Raw genomic sequence first — 18,932 nt, forward strand, 5'->3', positions numbered from 1 at the left:
CATTACTTGCAATTATCATTCGTAACACGCAGGTATAAATCAACACATTTTTGCCATTGCATGGTAGATGAGTCCATTCATAGAGCTCCATTTCGGCAATATCAAAAGCATTTTGTATTGTTGATCCATTTGCGGGGACTGTGGATATCTGTGGATATTTGACTTGCATTGGTCTGAGTGGACAGGGTAAAGGAAAATCATGCTCACTGAAGCTTGAACGAGACAGGCCACTGCTTTCAGCAAACACCTTATCAAGTCAGCACCGCTGACTGCAGGCTATTGTGTGTTTCTGTTTACTCATCCGTTGGTTTGTTTGTTTCCAGGTGCTCCAGAAAGGAAGCATGCGAGAAGTGGGCCGAGCCGCTTCACTTCAGTATGGAGCTGAAGCAGTGTGTCGACATCACTGTCACTCCTGATAACATGTCTGTGACCTCTGCTTCCACACAGGTGATTTAATTTTATATGCTCCTCCAGAAGCATAAAATCACTCCTGTCTTCATAATGCATTTTTCATCATGGACCCTCACAACGGCATCCTTTATGAGTATTGCTTTTACAGTGTAATGAATGGTTTGATTTAAAAATAATAATAATAATAATAATGATTTCAAAGGCTGGAAATGATTTAAAGGGATGGTTCACCCAAAAAGAACAATTCTGTCATCATTTATTTAAACTTACATCATCCTAAATCTGTAGCTTAAATGAATCTATCTATCACACAGATCTAGCATGTTGCATCAGAAATTTTATTATGCATTAATGTTTTGTTTTTTTGTCATTTTGGAGCTTGACTGATCGAGTTTTTATTGTAATTATATTAAAAGAGTGGCTTAGTTATTTATTACATAGAAATTTACACTTATGCATTTAGCAAAGGCAATTTGTCAAAGAGCCAGCAGTATTCATAATATACAATGACAGATTTATTAAGCATGTATATTAGGAAGGAAGCTAGAAAAAAGAAAAGAAGAAATGCAGAGTAATAGAAGAAATTGTGTTTTTTAGATGTGTATGCAAGACGTTTTTTAATGTATTATCATTTATTTAAAAAATATTTTTCAATCTTTTGTGTTTCTTGAAATAATGAATTTAGAAATATATATATATATATATATTATTAACCTATATTAGTATGTGCTATAAAATATTGTTCATTGTTAGGTTATGATTTAAAATGACTTGAACATTTATGGATATCCTGAATAAATGTGGATAATTTTTGGATTTAAAGCAATCCTATTATATAGAATTTATTTAATATTGATTTTCTAAAATGATCTAAAACAGTGCTCAAAAACAAAGAAATACTAAAACGTATGCTTTTGGCTCGACATATACATCTGGTTTATTAGACAACTAGATTAGGAAGGAATCTACAGTTATAGAAGAAATAGAAGTGTTTTCTTTTGTGTATGTTTGTTTGTGTGAGATTATTTATAGATTATTATTTATTTATAGAATATTCTTCAGTCTTCATCTTTTGTGTTTCTTTAAAAAAAAAAAAAGAATGCATTTTGTGCTTTTGTCGTATGCATTTTAAGATGACAAAAGGAATGATGACAGGATTTGCATTTTTAGGTGGGTTTTTTTTTTCATTAAAGCTAACAGAACCGTGCTAAAACGTTGTTTCCACATTTGAATCCGGCAGCTCACGTGATGATCTTGTGTTTGTGCTCCAGCTGAGTGTGAAGGTAGCTAACGTCCCAAACCTCTCAGCGGGCGTGACGTGTGTGTTTGAGGAGCTAACAGAGAGTCCAGGAGAAGTTCTGGCCAAAGGACAAATCCTCTGCATGTCCCCATCCCTGCGGGACGTCCCATCTGTCACCCAGGGATATGGTAAGAAATAGGAAATGCCATTCAGAATGCATTTGATATCAGCAATGTGCTTTCTTTTAGGGGGAAAATGGAAATAATGTAGAACAAGACTTGACTATCTGTTTGGATTTGATTGGATCTTAAAAAGCTGTAATATTATTGATTTATAATTTTTTTAAATAATTTTTTTAATTTTTGGATCCGCGACATTCATTCATTCATTTAACAGGTTCTTTAATGTCCTAGGTCTAATTGACTTGTTTTCAGATTTTTTTAGTCGAAATGTCTAGCAAGATGTATTTTCAATGCAACCTCAAGTTCACGCTTTCACATCAAATTCACATTATGTGAACTTGAATATTACCCCCCCCCCCCCCCACACACAAAAAAAATTAAATACATAAATGAAAAATAAAAGGCCTATGAATATACCTAATTTCAATTATATGCATGTTAAGCACTTACTTTTTTCTTTTCATGCGCAAATATTTATTTGTACACTTTTGTACACCATGTGAATTGGACAGTTTGTGGTCAGTAAGAATTTTATTTTATTTTTTTAAGAAATGTACCACGTTTATTCCAAAAGTGACATTAAAGACATTTATAATGTTACAAAAGATTTCTGTTTGCAATAAATGCTGTTATTTAATATTTATATTCATTACAGAATCTTGAAAAAAGGTTTATTTTCCACAAAAAATCACAGCAGTGCAGGGTTTTAGCATTGATATTAATAAAAATGTTTCATCAGCATCAAATCAGCACATAAGAAATTGTGCTGTAGAAATTCATAAGAATATGAAAATTCAGCTTTGTTATCACAGGAATAAATTACATTTTAAAATATAATCGAATAGAAACAGTTATTTTAAATTGTAATAATATTACTGTTATTTTGTATTTTTGATCAAATACTGTAAATGCAGCCTTGGTGAGCATAAGAGACTGTATTATACGCAATATTTTTTTTGAATACTATTTTTTATGGTGTGCAGATTTCATTTATTCATTTTATTTGTTTATACATCAAATCATTGCATGTTTATTCCATATTTAATTTAATCTGAACAAAAACAAATACAGCTCAATATTTCATGCTGTCTTGAGGTCAGTCTATTTAACACAAGCCATGTTTTACGGAGTCGTTTGTTCATTTGAAGTTTGTGGAAACATATCTTTCAACAATCAGACAGACTGTTACTCACAACCTCGTTTTTCATTTGCGGCAAATGACCAGGTCTATTAAGCTGCTCTCTAGACCTGCTTCCAAACGAATTGCGCTTCAGAAATAACATTTAATTTGATTACATTTTTTCCTTCCGTGCTTCCCATTTTGTCCCAGTCTCTCTTTTTTTTTTTTTAACCTTTTGTGATGACTGATAATTACATGAATCTCAGAAGCTTTGAGACCTACTTAATTTTCCCCCTTTTACATTTTTTTTTCAGGTTTTTAAGGTACTCTAAGAATTCAAAATCTCCTGATGGTAACTTTTAGACTCCGGAAGCCTGGTATTCCCATTAATTACAATTATTGCATGTCCAAATGGAAATATTATGTCAATTATAGTGAAGTGAGGCCCACAAGTATAATTTGATGGCCAGAGATGTAGTCATTATGGAACACTAAAGGGTTGCTGAGTTTGGAACATAAGTGCATTTCGCTCACAGATGGAAGAAGTGGATAAATGGTCTCGCAGTCAAATATATTCCAAACGTGAACATTTGTGAGTATATGTGCAGAGCGGGGCACAGATGCTGCGCTGTCTTCATTAGACCATCAGCGCGAGTTCAAATGGCCCTTCTCACGCTAACTTTATTTCCTGTGCATTTTTTTCCACCTTTCTCTTCATTACTGTTTCTTTACGTTCTTTTCCAGGCGATAAACGGGTCGTGAAGCTCTCTCTGAAGTCCAAAGAGACTGGTCTCAAATTCATCACCGCCGATTTCATCTTCTACAACTGCAGTGTCTTGCAATCGTAAGTGCGCCGCTCAAAGATGTCTTTGTGACGTGTGAAACTTCCAGCTGGGTTTGATTGGATTCTCACTCATTGAACTAGATTTCTTCACAGCCACCGTTATCCACTTTGTCAGCAATTTTACTTTTTTGCGCTCCCCGAATTGATTCAGCACTTTTTGTCCAGCCTCACATCTTTGCTCTTAAAACAGCCAGCGCAGCTACTGGAATTTTTCACATTAAAGAAATGATATTGAAGTTCAAATGAAAGAGTAAACTGAAGTCCAGTGGTTAAATCTCTGGGAGTTTAACATGATGCATGCAGGTTCAGATCTGGGTAATATCAGTCCAGAAGGTTATTAATCAAGTCACCCTAATTGCTATAGCACTACACACATTACAGATGTCAAATCAGCTTCACAGTTGCAATCAGGAAAATATGATTAATCTTGTATTATTAATATTAATCATATAATTCATATGAACAAATTATTAATCTTGGTTAATGTTTAAACATACTTCATATCTCATATTAAATGTATTTGAACATTAATGCATTTTGAAATAAAATAAAAAAATATTATTATAAAATATTAAAATATTACATGTGATAAAATTAAAATATAAAACATAATATATAAATTTACATTGAACAAGAATTAATAAATACTGTTATTTGTATTTATTTGTTAATATACCTTCCTTGGTATTGTTTCTGAATGTTAGGTTTTTTTTGATAAAAAGAGGAATTTCATCATATAAGTGTAAAGCATAAAGAGTTGTACTTGCGTCTGTCTGCAATTATTTTTGTTAACGCACATTTGGACATCTTTCATCATTTTCTTGTGCTTTGCTTTCATTTTTAGTGTCTCTTTTTTAGCACTGCTGTCCTGTTAAAAGGAATTAATAAAAAATAAAAAACACTGTGCACAGCCTTTGAGATGAGACACTTAATCAAAACACTCCAAAAACCCTTGTCACAGACAATGACGACGACTTCCCGTATGGCAGCTGTAGGAAACAAGTATGCTTCTTTGATAGAGACGTCACTGTATTATCGAATGTGCATTGGACCGGCTTTTTCCTTAGTTATAATTTTTATTTTATTTTTTTGAGATTTGACAAATTTTTCTTTCTCTACTCAGACTAGTACTTTGCATGGTTTTTGCCTTTGTAGAAAATTGTTGCTCGGGATATTACCAAGATGCCCGTCACATGGACTGACTTAAAGGGGTAGTGATAGTTTTGGATAGTTCAACCAAAAATGACATTTCTGCTATGATTTGCTAACCCTCCACCTGTTAGAAACTTGTATGAGTTTCCATCTTCTGCTGAACTCAAAAGGAGATATTTTGAAGGATGTTGGTAACCAAACAGCTGACGGTAGCCATTGACTTCTATGGTTTTTGTTTTCATTCAATGGAAATCAATGGTTAGCGTCAACTGTTTGTTACCAACATTCTTCTTTTGCTGAAAGAAATGTATACAGGTTTAGAACAACCTGAGGGTCAGTAAATTGACAATTTTAATGTTTTTGTTTGTGAATAATCCCTTTAAAGGAATTTTAATGTAGTCAGAAGGGAATATGTATGCAATATTTGTAACTTTTCCAACATTTATGATTCTTTTTTTCAAGATGTGCTTTGCTTATGGGAAATTCTTTTTAATTTCATGTACGAGTTGTTTTGAGAACCTCATCCAAAAAAAAAACATCTGTACATTTCTCAGAAACCAGCAAACATTCTGCTGAAATCTTAACTTCGCTAAGAAATAACACCGTATGTTCTGGCAGTAAAACAGGAGCTAGTTGCAGCTCTGTCTGTGGTCAGTAAATGAGTGTAATTGCTCCAGAGGTGTTAGCGCTGGTGTGTAATTGCAGTGCGGTCAAGCTGTTTGCTGCTCTGAGGTTCAGGTTAGTTTTGCTCTCATCTGCATACGCCTCAAGTCAAGTCAATACAGATTGTTTAAAAGCAGCTTCAGGAAAATCACAGTGCAGAGTTCTTCAATTATGAAACCAATACAACATTCAGCTCTAACGAAGCTCTAAAAAGACTATATTTTTGTTATACGACTCAGTGTGGTTCAATGTTGTTTCAGTTTAGTTCAGGTCAATATATAGAATTGAACTCCGTTCAGCTATAAAGAAGCTCAAGTCAGTTCAGTGTTGATTCACAATCAAGCCCATACTATGGCGCTCTATATATTTGTTTAATTTGCTCTTCAGTCACTGTAAATTCAATGCAGTGGGTGGAGACGTGTCAGTGTGTCCTGGAGAACAGGAACCCACTCCGCCGCTTCTCCTTTCAGTTGAGCTCTTTACATCACTTAACCCAGTCAGCCAGCACAATCACACATTGTTAGCACCTCTTTTGTTTTTCCAAACCCATTTCGGCCGTTCCAGTTGTGATTTGCATGGAAACAGGAGGGAAATGCTAATTAGTTTATCAAAGGAAGGAAAACAGAAAACAAAAGGAGGATGAAATATGAAAACTGGAGGGAGCCACCACATGACGATGACAGTTTGCACTTTGCTCTGGTGCTGCATATACAGGTTGAAAATTAGATGCACACACCTACACTCAGCAATACACTATGTGTGTGTGTTTAAGTACAAGCGCCCGTGCCGATCCATCGAGTCAGGCTAGGCAGTTGCCATGGCAACCCACATCCGAGCGAGACCCGCTACCTTGCCAGCATTGCCTATAGCCTGTGCCAGATTTCCTGTTTTCACAAAAGCCCTGTGGGAATGTTTAGTCCGCCGATTGTCTTCGCCTCTGTTGATGCTGGTGGATGGCACCCACTCGTCTTTGGTCTCCTGCCTTCATCTTTATTTCCCACAATTCCTTGGCCACCCAGACCCAAAGGCCCTTCCCCAAGCCCCTCTTAACCTCATCTTTCCCTGTGGGATAATGACCACCTGTGATTTGAGAGAGGGGGCAGCATAGTGCATTTCAGGATATTTTGTTATGAAATGGCTTATATAAAGTCGAAGCTCTTTATTCTGTTTCATCTTCCCATGCAGCTGTTAGCGAGGGTGTCTTTCTGGTGCTAGTTAGTTTTGGACGTGAATGTGGACGTTCATTAAACATGTGAAACTCTTTTGTGTTTTATTGCTCAACCTAGATATGCATGGTCTCAAGTTACCAGGAAGTGTATATCAGAGGACAACTGTGTGCTCTCTTACCATTTTCATGAATAGTTGGGTAGGTTTTCAGGGAGTAGTTGCAGTATTTAGCAATAAGGAACATTTGTTGATTGTTTGTTTGTTTGTTTTAGTTTTCTGTTATGTATTCTGTAGCATTGTTGCTGTTTCTGCTTATGTACCACGATAATGTTAGATGTTTTGTTGAATTAGCAAAAATTATTTGTGAATAGAATCAGTCAAGATGTGTTAAAAACTAAAAGACAATCAATAAATTGTTGCGCTATATATATATATATATAAATTATTTAGTTAGTTAATTTGTTTAACTGTGAAGGCTTGATTATATCCATTATAAATGTTTGGATTGTGGAAAAGTGGGCCAGATGATTGGATGGGAGGGGTTAGGAAAACATTACTGATGTCATCTGAAAATAAAAGATTTAAAAAATTACAGTTTTAGAGTTAGACCATTATAATGTTGTGCACAGATGAATCAAGGCCAAAAACCTGTATTAATAACACAAATATGGTCAGTTTTTAATTTCAGTTTGCCTATTGTGCACAAACTCCAGATTTGATGCAGTTTGCCCGAGCTGAAAGTCCAGGCCAGACTCCCAATGATGGTTGAATACTCACTTCATCAGAGTGTCACCATTTGGCCATGCTGTGTTTTTCAGCCCACGCTCAAATTAAAGCTGAGTGAATTGATGGGCCTTAAACCCCTGACACAGCATATTGCATATTTCAAGCGAGACTTGCAGATCGGTTTGCAGTAATTACAACGCATTTCAGCTGCAGTGGAGCGCTGCGCCCTCCTCCATCAGCTCTAGTTTGCATCTTTACCTTCTAGCCCATTAAAAAACACACCCACACCAAACCCCCGTCAGCAGTCATATTAGATTTAGCTACTTAAAATGCACCCATACTGAAAATAAACTGCCGTAACTTGTTTTAGATGACCCACCGGTTCCATCAGAGAAGGTTGTGAAAGAAAGCGGCCTGTATCATTTTGCCAGTGCAAACGTCTCGGATGTTTCAAACGTGAGCAGCAGAGGATGTTTTCTCCTCCCGAGAGCAAACAAGATCATACTGAGCAATGCAGCTCCAGATGTGGTGTGCTTGGACTGTTGAGTGCTCTCTGAAGGCGTTCTGACCCGTGCCTCTGGAGGGAAGGACTTCATTAGGATGGAGTTTTCTGTGCGGGACCAGTGGCGGATAAAAATCCCCCTGTCGGAAGTGTCCGCAAACCTTCTCACAGCAGGCACAACTGGTTTTTCGTTGGGTACGTGTGTTCGAGTCCACAGGTGTCGTCTGCTTATGTTTCTCGGCAGGACGTGACTGTTTAATTGGGAATGTCATTAGGGCTGCCGTCTAAAAGACTTTTTCAGGGTCGTGTTAGTGACTAATTGAGAACCGCCGTGAACGAGCCGGGTGTTCAATGGTCCTCGAGGATTAATTGTGTGTGTTGAAGTGAAAGAGCGGATTTGTGACATATTGACCACTGAGATTTCCACAGCGGCGTCTTCATTCATGAAGAGAGAGACTCTATGAGAGTTTATGGCTGACCCGGGGCTGGTTCAAGATGTTCCCAAGGACAATGATGTGATTTACAGGCAGAGCATTCGAAGAATTGAGGGAATTAATGATTTGAGCCAGAGGTTCTGTTGAGTACAGAGAGTTTAGGTCACTGCTGCAGATACCAAACAAGTTTTAGCTCCAATGCCTCGCACTTTATTTCTGGGTGTAGTACTTAAAACCTAGATCTAGGTTTGGTTGTTGGATTTATTTATGTATTTGTTTTTGTAAAATGAATGTACCCATCCCTAGTATACTTTTATATTTAATTTTTATATGCAATAGTATTCCTTGAATAAAATGTTATAATAAAATAAATGTAAATGATTTTATTTCTGAATTTTTTTTATTTAGTTAGTTTATATATATATATAATATTATGTTACATCAAAGCCAGCTTGAGATTGCATAAAAACAATGAGTTTAATTACTTTGTAAAATATGCTGTAAATACTAGGAATAAGACCATTAAACAAAACCAGGTTTGCTTTGGAGTAGATTTTGTTATAAAAAACACGATTTGGTCATTTACGTTTAGCTTTGACTCTCAAGTCAGTGGAAACTGTTCACAGATGACTTGTTTTATGTGCTCTCATGTAACTTTCTTTTGTTTTTCTCCTCTGCAGGTGTTCGTCGTGTGTTAGCAGCCTTTTCCCCTGCAACTGGTGTAAATATCGTCACATCTGCACTAATAACGTCGCAGAGTGCTCTTTCCAGGAAGGTCGAGTGAGCAGCACAGAGGTAAGAAACCAAACCAGACCAGCTTACCAAATAAACCTCTGATAAATGAGATGTCAACTAGAAGTGGGCATTTTGAGTTATTTTGTAGTCTTAAGCATTAAAACACATAATAAAAGTCAAGTAATTTGATTAATCAAATATAATATAAAGCCGAAAAGTAATGCTTTGCAAATATATTAAAATATATAAAACAATATTTATATTTTTGTGTACATTTGTATATGTAAAGAGATTTCTTTTATTTATTATAGTAAGAAAATATAAAAAAATAATTAAATACAAGAAAAAAAATGTAAAATATGTACCTTAGATAATGCATATATACAGTATGTTCTATATATATAACTTCGAAAACCTGTTCTTTTCTACTGAGAAGAATTAAATAAAAAAAGATTTGATTTTTAAATGTTGATGTTTTAATGAAAAATGTTGTTTTTAAATGTTGATGTTTTATATTTTAAACGATTAGTCTATAAATAATAATAAAAAAATACAAAATGGATTTAAAAATAAAAATGTTAAAGTAACAAAAAAAACTTTTCTCATAGCTCTTCATGTTTTCATCCCACCATACATTTGAAAATCAGTTTGTGAGTAATCTAACTGTGAGTCTTTTTACTAATCAGCTAGTTGGTGCTAAACGAGCGCCTGACTGCTGGATTTCTCATGCCCATCCCTAGTATAAACTGTTCCAATCTCCAGGGTTTGATCTGCAGCAGTGCCACGCGGCATAATCAGATTCAGATGTATTATGAGTTCATTTGTGATTCAGTGTGGCTTAGATGACTCAGTGTTTCACTTTCTCAAATGAAAGATGGATTCAGATGTTCAGAACTGCTCATCTGTTCTCAGTTTCCTGAGCTGTGATTTGCCCTAGAGAGATGGCATTCTTTTAAACAGATAGAGTATGCAAGCTTTTGTGCTCTGCTCCCTGGAGGAACAGGAAGTGAGTACAACAGAACCACTTATGTGTCCGTCTCAAATTCACATACAGATTTAATGGAATAGTTGTTCCAGAAATGAAAATTGTGTTCTTTACTCACCCTCATGATGTTGTTCCAAACCCAGATGCTGGTAGTTTTTATGTGTCATACAGAATAAATAGCAACATACGGGTTTGAAACTACCATAAGGGTGAGTAAATAATGACAGATTTTCTTTTTTGGATCAGCTGTTCCTTTGACATCCAACAAGCCCCTCAGGCTGTGGCAGACCCAACCTGGTCAGTGCCCTCTGGACCAGTCGGTGTCTCACACACAAGTGTCCATCTGTATGTGTCAATCACACAAGTCTGTGAAACACTGGGAACTTTCTCACTCGCTTCATTGTTTGTCTTGTTTGACGCTTGCTGGAAATGTCCAGCCAAGGCATTTTCCCTAGACGTGTGTTTACACTGAACGATAAGAAGAAGTAGTGTTGCAAATGTCATTCTCACTCGAAATAGAATTTTCACATGCTGTTATTGTAGAGAAAATTTCTCCGAGCGGTCATTCGTGGTGTGCTATTAGTTTTTGAAGCATTTGGAATTGTGTGTTTTTTTTATTATTTTTATTATTTTTATTTTATTTTCTTATTAAATGAACCATGAACGAGGGATTTGCACTGCAGCTAAAACAAATTTCACTCCTTTTCTGAATCCTGTCCATGCAGTGACACCATACATTTTTACTGCAGATTTTGCGATGTCACAATGTATGAGAATACATTTTCCAAAATGTGAATAAGAATTTTTATATATTTATATTTGTGAAGGAATTTTTTGGTAATTTTTTTTAATTGCCTTTTTTTATTATTAATAAAATAATAAAATAATTGTAATAAAAAATGTGATAAAAATTAAATAAGATAACGTTTGCATAATTTATAATGTAATATTTTATTTCATTTGTAATAGTTTGTGTTTATTTTATCAATTTATTTATTGGTGGAACATATACACAAATTAACAGTTTTCAGTTTGATTGTTTTTTAGGTAAGAAAATATTTGCATAAGTTATTGTGGTATTTTGTTAGAAATTAGAATTTTATCTTACTTAGTTCAAAACTTTTATTAGTTTATTTGATCAATTTGTAACTAATTGACCCCCCCCACCCCCACCCCAAAAAAAATACTTAATTTGTAAGAAATGTATTATTTGTTTGTCCATTTTAACTAAATTAATTACTAATTAATTATTAATCTCCACATCCATTAGTCAATTTATTACGTCCGTTAATGGTAAGACATAAAAAAGAAAGAACAAAAAGGGCTCCAGCAGGCCGTTAGATCAAAAAGGGCCCAAGAAAACACAACAAATTTTAGAAGGTAAATTTATTGTAAATCAAAGAAGATACAACAATGCATTAGTAGAATTCATTCATTCAAGAGACCAAACAAGATAAAATATCAATAAAGCGGTTTATTTAATAAAAATAAAGAAGTAGATCAAAGGAATGTTTTGTCACAGAGACCTTTCACAATGAAAAAGAAAAAAACTTAATACAATCAAATATTGTAATATTCAAACTTTTTGTATAAATGAAATTCTCAACTTGGATGGATAGCATAGCCAGTAAACAGTAAAAAAAAAACACTTGCTTTATGGTTGGCTTCCATGTGATTTGTTTTCAGCTGAGAGAAATGTAGCTTTGGTTATCGCTGTATCAGCCATCAAGGTTTTACTCTTTAACGTGCACATAAGTGAAGGATTAACATTTGCAGATGTTACTCACAAATCTTAGCAGTGTGAACGTTGCCTTAGTAAATTTGGAGCAGCATAAGCAACCATCCAGCTAACCGCAGTAACCAGCACATTATGTCATGTGCAAATCAAACTCATTTTCTGCACAACTGTCCGAATCTAGTGCAGTCATTTTTATTTCCATTCTGTAAAGTCAATCACAGCTTCATCCTGTTGATTTAGTAATTCTCCGTTGTGATGGATGATCCAGTGTTTTCGGGGTTTCTACAGTGTAATTCCTTCCAGAATTTCAGGTGCTAATGAGTATCGAGCCAAATAACTTTTTTGTTGGTGTCTTTTGTTAGTGGTTCCTGATGTTTGAAATAAGCCCAAGAGTTTAACGTCTGGGTCGGTGTCGTGTTTCTAGTCAAGATTCTGTTGCAGTGAAGGAAAATAATAGTCTAAGCACAGATTTGGCCCAATCTGTGAATAGATTTACATCTTGTATTCCCACCCCCTTCTTTTTCTTCTCTCTTTTTCTCCATTTCTTTCTCTCTTTTTGCTTTTCATTTCTCATCTGAGCTCATTATTGCACACTTCACTGAGCAGTAGACTGCTGCCTTCACTTGTTGAGAAGTTACTGCTGTCTCTTTGTGTTGTCTGAGTTTTAGTGCACCCGATGACTGAGGAGTGAAGGGAAACACGCATACGTTACTCTCCAGCTGCTTGGATACTGAGAGCGCATTCGCTTTATTTATGTCTCTCTTGCATTTCTTTGCATCCTGATTACAGAGTAAAGCCACAGCGACAGGAACAAAGTGGCCCGGGTAACTAACACTGTAGCTTTAGATGAGGCGAGATGGAGATTTTAATTCAAGTGTGAATCGAAGGTCTAGTCTGCATTTATACTGGTTTCAGCAACAGTTCGCTTCCCAGTCCATCCAGACCATTTATGGAAATGATGCTGTGTGATAACGTTTTCATTGTTATATTGGTCCGTTTATTTAGCAATTTATTAATCCTACACTTTCAACTTTACACTTACAGGACTCAACATTAAGGATAATAAATTCATACACTTTTGTTGGGAAACAGCTGCAAGGTGTAGGGAATATTGGCACTATATTGCTTATTGACGTCTGAATAGGCCTGTCAAGATAACAAATTTTGCTGGACGATAAATTGTACAAGAAATTATCACGATAAACGATAATATTGTCGTTCTAAGATCAGTTTCAACCAATATAATGATAATGGCATAATAACGCAGGTACACCTTTTCAAAAATCAGTAAACTTTAATTTTATTTTATGGCAGATTCCGAGCAAGAAATACCAACATGTTGACTTTGTGTGGCTTAAAATTAATGAATTTTGTATGTGTGCATGTTATATTATGTTTATATGCCAGTTAGGGATGCTCATATTGACCGTTTAACCGTTAACCGAAAGTAAACATTCTGACCGATGAAGGAGCTCGATGAAGGGCCGTTCACATATCACGTCATTTGGGCGCTCAAGTTTTTTATTTCAAATGCGGTATGCGCGCTTATAATAGAAGCGACACGCTCGTTTTTTCCAGGCGCGTCCGCACCACATCTAGTTAAAAACATCTCAGCTGTTCAGAATGACGCAAGTGCACCAGGTCACGTGAAAAGAACCAACTCAATCAGCTTCCTTCGGGGTGAAATTCCCTGTTGTGTTAGAAAAATGGGGTGCACCCAAACACTGCAGAGTTTTTTACTTTTCTTCGTGAATAAATCTTGTAGCAGTTACAGCAAGGGTTTTTCGGTGGTGGAAATCCATTACTGAAATTACCTTGTTGTAACTGAGATCGCGGCTGATGGATGCTTATATGGCAAGCAACGACAGACGCCTCAGGAGCGCAACTGCCCGAGCGCTTTCGAAAGGAGGAAAAAACAACGCACGTGTGTGTGTGAACTCACTGGGCGCGTTGACACTCACAACCACACGCCTACAGACATACTTAGATGAGCAAGCCAAATGAAGCAAGCGAAAAGTAAGCCCACTTTGACAGAAAGGGCAACAAAGTTACTTGCAAAATATTCTACGCGGTATTAAAATAAAGCAGAAGTGCAAGTACAATGCAATATCACTTGAGACGCAAACATCCACAAGCAAATGAAAGGCGCTTCTCAAAGCTGGTCACTCTAGCGAGGCTTTATTCCCGGGACACCTGTGCCTTCGGAGAGGGTGTTTTCTACCGTGGTATGTCCACAGGCTGTGCTCCAGACTAACCCCACATCATGATGTTTCACTTTTTTAAATAAAAATGTAAAGAAATGTTCGCGGCCGAAAAAATTATCGACCTCATTTTTTTTTTTATTGGCCGATTAATTGATTTATCGACTATCGCGACAGGCCTACGTCTGAATTTATTCATTAAGTAATTCATTCATTCATTCATTACCAGAATTGTATGAATTTTTATTTATTATTATTATTTATTCTTTTTTATTTTTTCAGATGAAAATTTATCTGTTTTTTGTTTTCATACTGTACATCCAGCAATGCTTCATTTCACTTCGATTTACGAATTACACTTTTTTTTCTCATCGTTACTTTTTAGTGTTTGTTTATTTATTTGTTTGCAGTATTAATGGTTGCAGAATTTTTCCTATTTTTTTTTTTTGTCAAAATGCTGTAGATTTCCACAACAGGAAAATATTTATTGGTTTTTATGTATTATTGCCTTAGATATGGTGCTTCCCAGACTTATCTGTAAGATGCTATGAAAGTGTAGAATTTGACTCCAATAAATCTCTTAATCTGTTTGGCCAGATCTGGCAAATCAGGTTAGAAGCTTCTAAAAAGCGTCTCCAGACGTATTAATATTTAATTTGGTCAGTGCAACTTTTTTATGCCGTCATTGCAGCTGCCAGGCAACTGTGTTTTCATATTTGTGATTCTAACATTACAGTTTTTCAATTAGAGAAATTATTAACTATAAGCACGCTAACGGAGCCAGGGCACAGAAACAAGGTTAATTGGATCTGTAATCACGCCGTGTGGATAATGAGGCTTAATGATAGCCAGATGAAAGATTAAAAATGATTTGATATATGATTTGGACGTCATATAAGCACGACGAGAAAAGACTCCCATACAATTAACACCTGCCTGATTTCAGAGAGAGGCGCACGGGGGAGGAGCCAAAGAGAAGAAAATCCTCCCGTCTTCAGCTGCAGAAGGGGGTTGCCACGCACCCCTCGGCTTTTAGCACATTTTAATTTTACACTTAACTGAACATCAAAGAGATGCCTTATCAGTGCTTATCAGAGGCAGCCAGCAGCGCTGAGATATGCCCATCTCTCTCGGTTTGTCTCTCCTCCCCTCCAGCACTAGGCCTGACAATCTTCTTATCACTACTCCCCCTCCTCGCTCTCGTTCAAGAAAAGAGTTAGTCAGCGAAATGTGGTGAGTCATCCAGTGTGGATACTGGAGGGGAGAGTGCTGGTAGTGGGCCAGCAGATCCTCCGCCTGCATGGAGCACAGTGACAGCAGTTCAGCGGCGTGTCCGTGAAGAGAGAGACGGCTCACAAACTCTCCTGTCTGATCATTAGTTAGAGGTTATGACTACTTTTTAATAGACCACCTCATGCTTGTCATTCTTTAAATAGTGGTTATGTTTAGCCCCCTACAGTCTCCAATGTAAAACTATAATCACAGGTTATGGCTAGTGAAATATGCCACCCCATGCTTGCTAATTTTTAACCCATAGTTCTGTCCCCTGCTTTATCCATACATCCATTTATCCATTCATCCATCCTTCCATCATTCTATCAACTATCATTCTATCCATCCGTCCATGTATTTGTTTGTTTGTTTATGGTTTCTCTACATTTTATTAATCTGTTTACTATTTTACTGGGGGAAAAAATGTATAGCCTGAATGCACTGTAAGTCGCTTTAGCGTCTGCTGAATGCATAAATGTAAATTTATTTTGGTGCACCACAAAAATAGCTTAAAATATAGAGCCACACAAAGTATTAATCCATTGAATTTAGTGATCCGCAAAATGATTACTCTTTTTATAAAATGTTTAGTTTTTGCATTCTAAAAGGATCTGCCAACCATGGGATAACTATACCTTGCTTATCAACTAAGCTAAACCTTGACCTCTTGATGCATGTCCCAGTTTACATGTACGTTTGCACTATTCTGTGCTAGTTCGTAGTATCGGTACGGTGACTAGTGTGTTCAGTATGTGAAGCGGTCTTAGGTTTTGCCTTCAAGGTGTAATAGCAGGCAGCGTAATTATAGGAAGCAGCTCACTAGGTTTTGGAACAGAGCAACTTTTGAATCACACATTGAATCCCCATTGTCATTTCAGGATTTTCAGGCTGGATTCAAATGAGAAACAAGCTCACTGTCATTTATCGTAAGAAGAGTTAGCTGGGGGAGCAAAATCCATGTTGGCGTGGGCCGAGAGCATATGTGGGCTCTTTCAATGATTACCACGCTGGCTTATTTTTACATTCACAATACACAGGCGTTTTTTGCTCTGATCAGTGTGTGAGTCAGTGATCCAGGCCCTTAAGCCGACTGGAATGTGTGTGTGTGTGTGTGTGTGTGTGTGTGTGTGAGTGGCTCAGTGGAGTGCATCTTCTCCCAGTGTAAGCTCTGCCCCGGTGCCTTGGCCCAGGCTTTGAGAGGTGCTTCAGAAACACAGACATAAAAACACTCTTCACACTGTAAACAGGGCGAGTGTGACGGGGTCTCTCCAGCTCCCAGCAGCACTCCAGTGCCCTGGGCCTAATCCACTGAACAGCAGCCGGCTTCTCTCTGTCTCTCTCCACTGCAGTGTTTTCCACGAGGAGTATTGCTACATCTGTTTGAGGGTCCTCCAAAGTCATATTGACCAGGAGCTCGGGCCCAAATTATATTAAAAAGTCTGTTCTGATGGTGATGGGATTTTTGTTGTGCACAAAATATAGAATTAAAAAAACTAGTGCATATTCAGAAGGTTGGAGTAAGATTTATTTTGTAATTATTATTCAATTAAATTAATACTTTCAGAAAGTATGCATTGTGCAAAATTTTCAGTAAACATTTTTAAATTGTTAAATTGTACACTTTTTTTGTTCTTTCTGTTAATCAAATAATAATAATATATATATATATATATATATATATATATATATATATATATATATATATATATATATATATATATATCAAAGAATGGTTTACACAAAAATATTAAGCAGCACAAGTATTTTTAACATTGTTAATAATAGTAATATTTCTTGAGCAGCAAATCAGCATATTAGAATGATTTCTTTATGATCATGTGACACTGAAGACTGGAGTATGAAAATTCAGCTTTATATCCCAAGAATAAAGTAAATTTTTTAAATATATTAAAACAGAATACATTTTTTCATTTGTAATAAGATTTTTTGAGCATAAGAGACTTCAAACATTTGAACAGTCTTGTATATATTGTTTTGACTTTTTTCAAACATTTCAATAGCAAATCAGATTTTTTCAGAAATTTACTATATTGTCGCTCACAAAAACAAAAAATGAGCTAACTGTGCTTGACTTATAACAGCATGCTGCTCAACAATAAAATGCTACTCAACAGATTTCACTATAGATTATTGACAAATTCTTGTAAAAGTCATTGAATAATTTGCACAGCGGGGATCAAAGGAGTGTGTGTAAATCGATTCAAATAAATTAAAACAAAACGGTGGTATAAGAAACAGGTGAGTGGGTAGGAAAGATAGCAATTTCCATAGCAGAGTGCACATTTTAGCAGCTTTGAATGTTGTAGCACTGGAGAACAGGTCAGGGCACAGATAATTACTACACAGTGAACTGCAGAAGCCTAAATCATTTATTTACAGTAATTACAGTGAGACAGATTGTGGCGAGTGGGGCGGGGCCGAGGGACATGGGAACAAGGAGTAAGGCCGGCAGTGATTGGGCAAATCAGTGGCACCTGCGACCCACCGCCGGTCTCAAGTCCCATGTAGGAGATGGAAGGATATAAAACTGGAGCGACGACAGTGAAGGACAAGAGAGGACCAGGCCTGGGCTTTTAGTTGTGTTTTGGTTTTTATTTGAGCGCACCAGTCGTCCGTGAGGGGCTGGTGCTGTTTTGTTTTTATTTTGTGTTATTAAAGTTTCATGTTGATTGTCCGCTGATTCCCGCCTCCTTCTTCCGGATGAATACGAAGTTTTTATCATTACACAGATATAAACACAGATGCGTAAACATTCACGTTTACGCATTCATGTAGTGAAAAATAATAAAGTAGTCTGGCAATAAAACACTGTTCCTGAGTCTGGTCTTTTATTTCAGTTATTTCAGATAAAACATAATTGGTGCAGATTACTGATTTTAAATCTTTTTATACAGTGAAATCATTTAAAATAAAAATATTTGAAGGTGCATTTAAAATTAGTTTCATTACAAACAACTAAACCGTAACTAAACCAGCAAACTAGCTAATATTAATTTCAAGCAACGTTGAAAATAGTATCAAACATGTATTTACCAAAAAAAAAAACACCTGCAGTCGCTGAGTGGCATTCATACTGCCGATATGTTAAGTTTCGTTCTCTTTGACCTTCACATTGCCAATTAAAGTGACTGTAAGTTTCTGAATGCAGCAGCTGTTCTAATAAGGGTCATATTCTCTTCATCTGTTGTATTAAAATGCGTTTCATTATATCTGTACATCTGGTGTGGATGTCCTCGCATCTGTTTGCCAGCCTTGCCGTGTTGATGAGGCTACAGTGTGTTTGTTAAGCACATGGTAGGTGATCTCTGGGAACGGAGGATCTGCGGACGCCTCATTACGGCCCATACTTCCACCCCAGCGTCTCAGAACTGCATTTTTAACTCTCCTCTTATTTTGTGGTCTCGAAGATGGAAGGGTTTTTGAGTTTGTGGGGTCGAGCAAGTCTGTTTTAAGGAAGAAACAGTTTGAGTAAGTATGATGTTTCTCAGAGGATGCTGGATGTGAGTTTTGGAGTGTAAAACTTTATGACTGAAGTGTTC

At 36.4% G+C, this 18,932-nt stretch overlaps 1 protein-coding gene across 1 annotated transcript in view; it reads left to right on the forward strand.

Annotated features, from left to right (window-relative positions):
- The window catches only part of LOC132114871 (plexin A3-like), a 166,432-nt gene that overhangs the window by 88,432 nt on the left and 59,068 nt on the right, over positions 1-18,932 (forward strand). Inside the window, exons 6-9 of the mRNA XM_059523243.1 lie at positions 324-447; positions 1,683-1,839; positions 3,698-3,797; positions 9,122-9,236. Coding sequence (XP_059379226.1) covers positions 324-447; positions 1,683-1,839; positions 3,698-3,797; positions 9,122-9,236 — 496 coding nt within the window. The remainder of the gene's footprint in view (positions 1-323; positions 448-1,682; positions 1,840-3,697; positions 3,798-9,121; positions 9,237-18,932) is intronic.

This window comes from Carassius carassius, chromosome 34 (assembly GCF_963082965.1).
Source record: "Carassius carassius chromosome 34, fCarCar2.1, whole genome shotgun sequence".
NCBI lineage: Eukaryota > Metazoa > Chordata > Actinopteri > Cypriniformes > Cyprinidae > Carassius > Carassius carassius.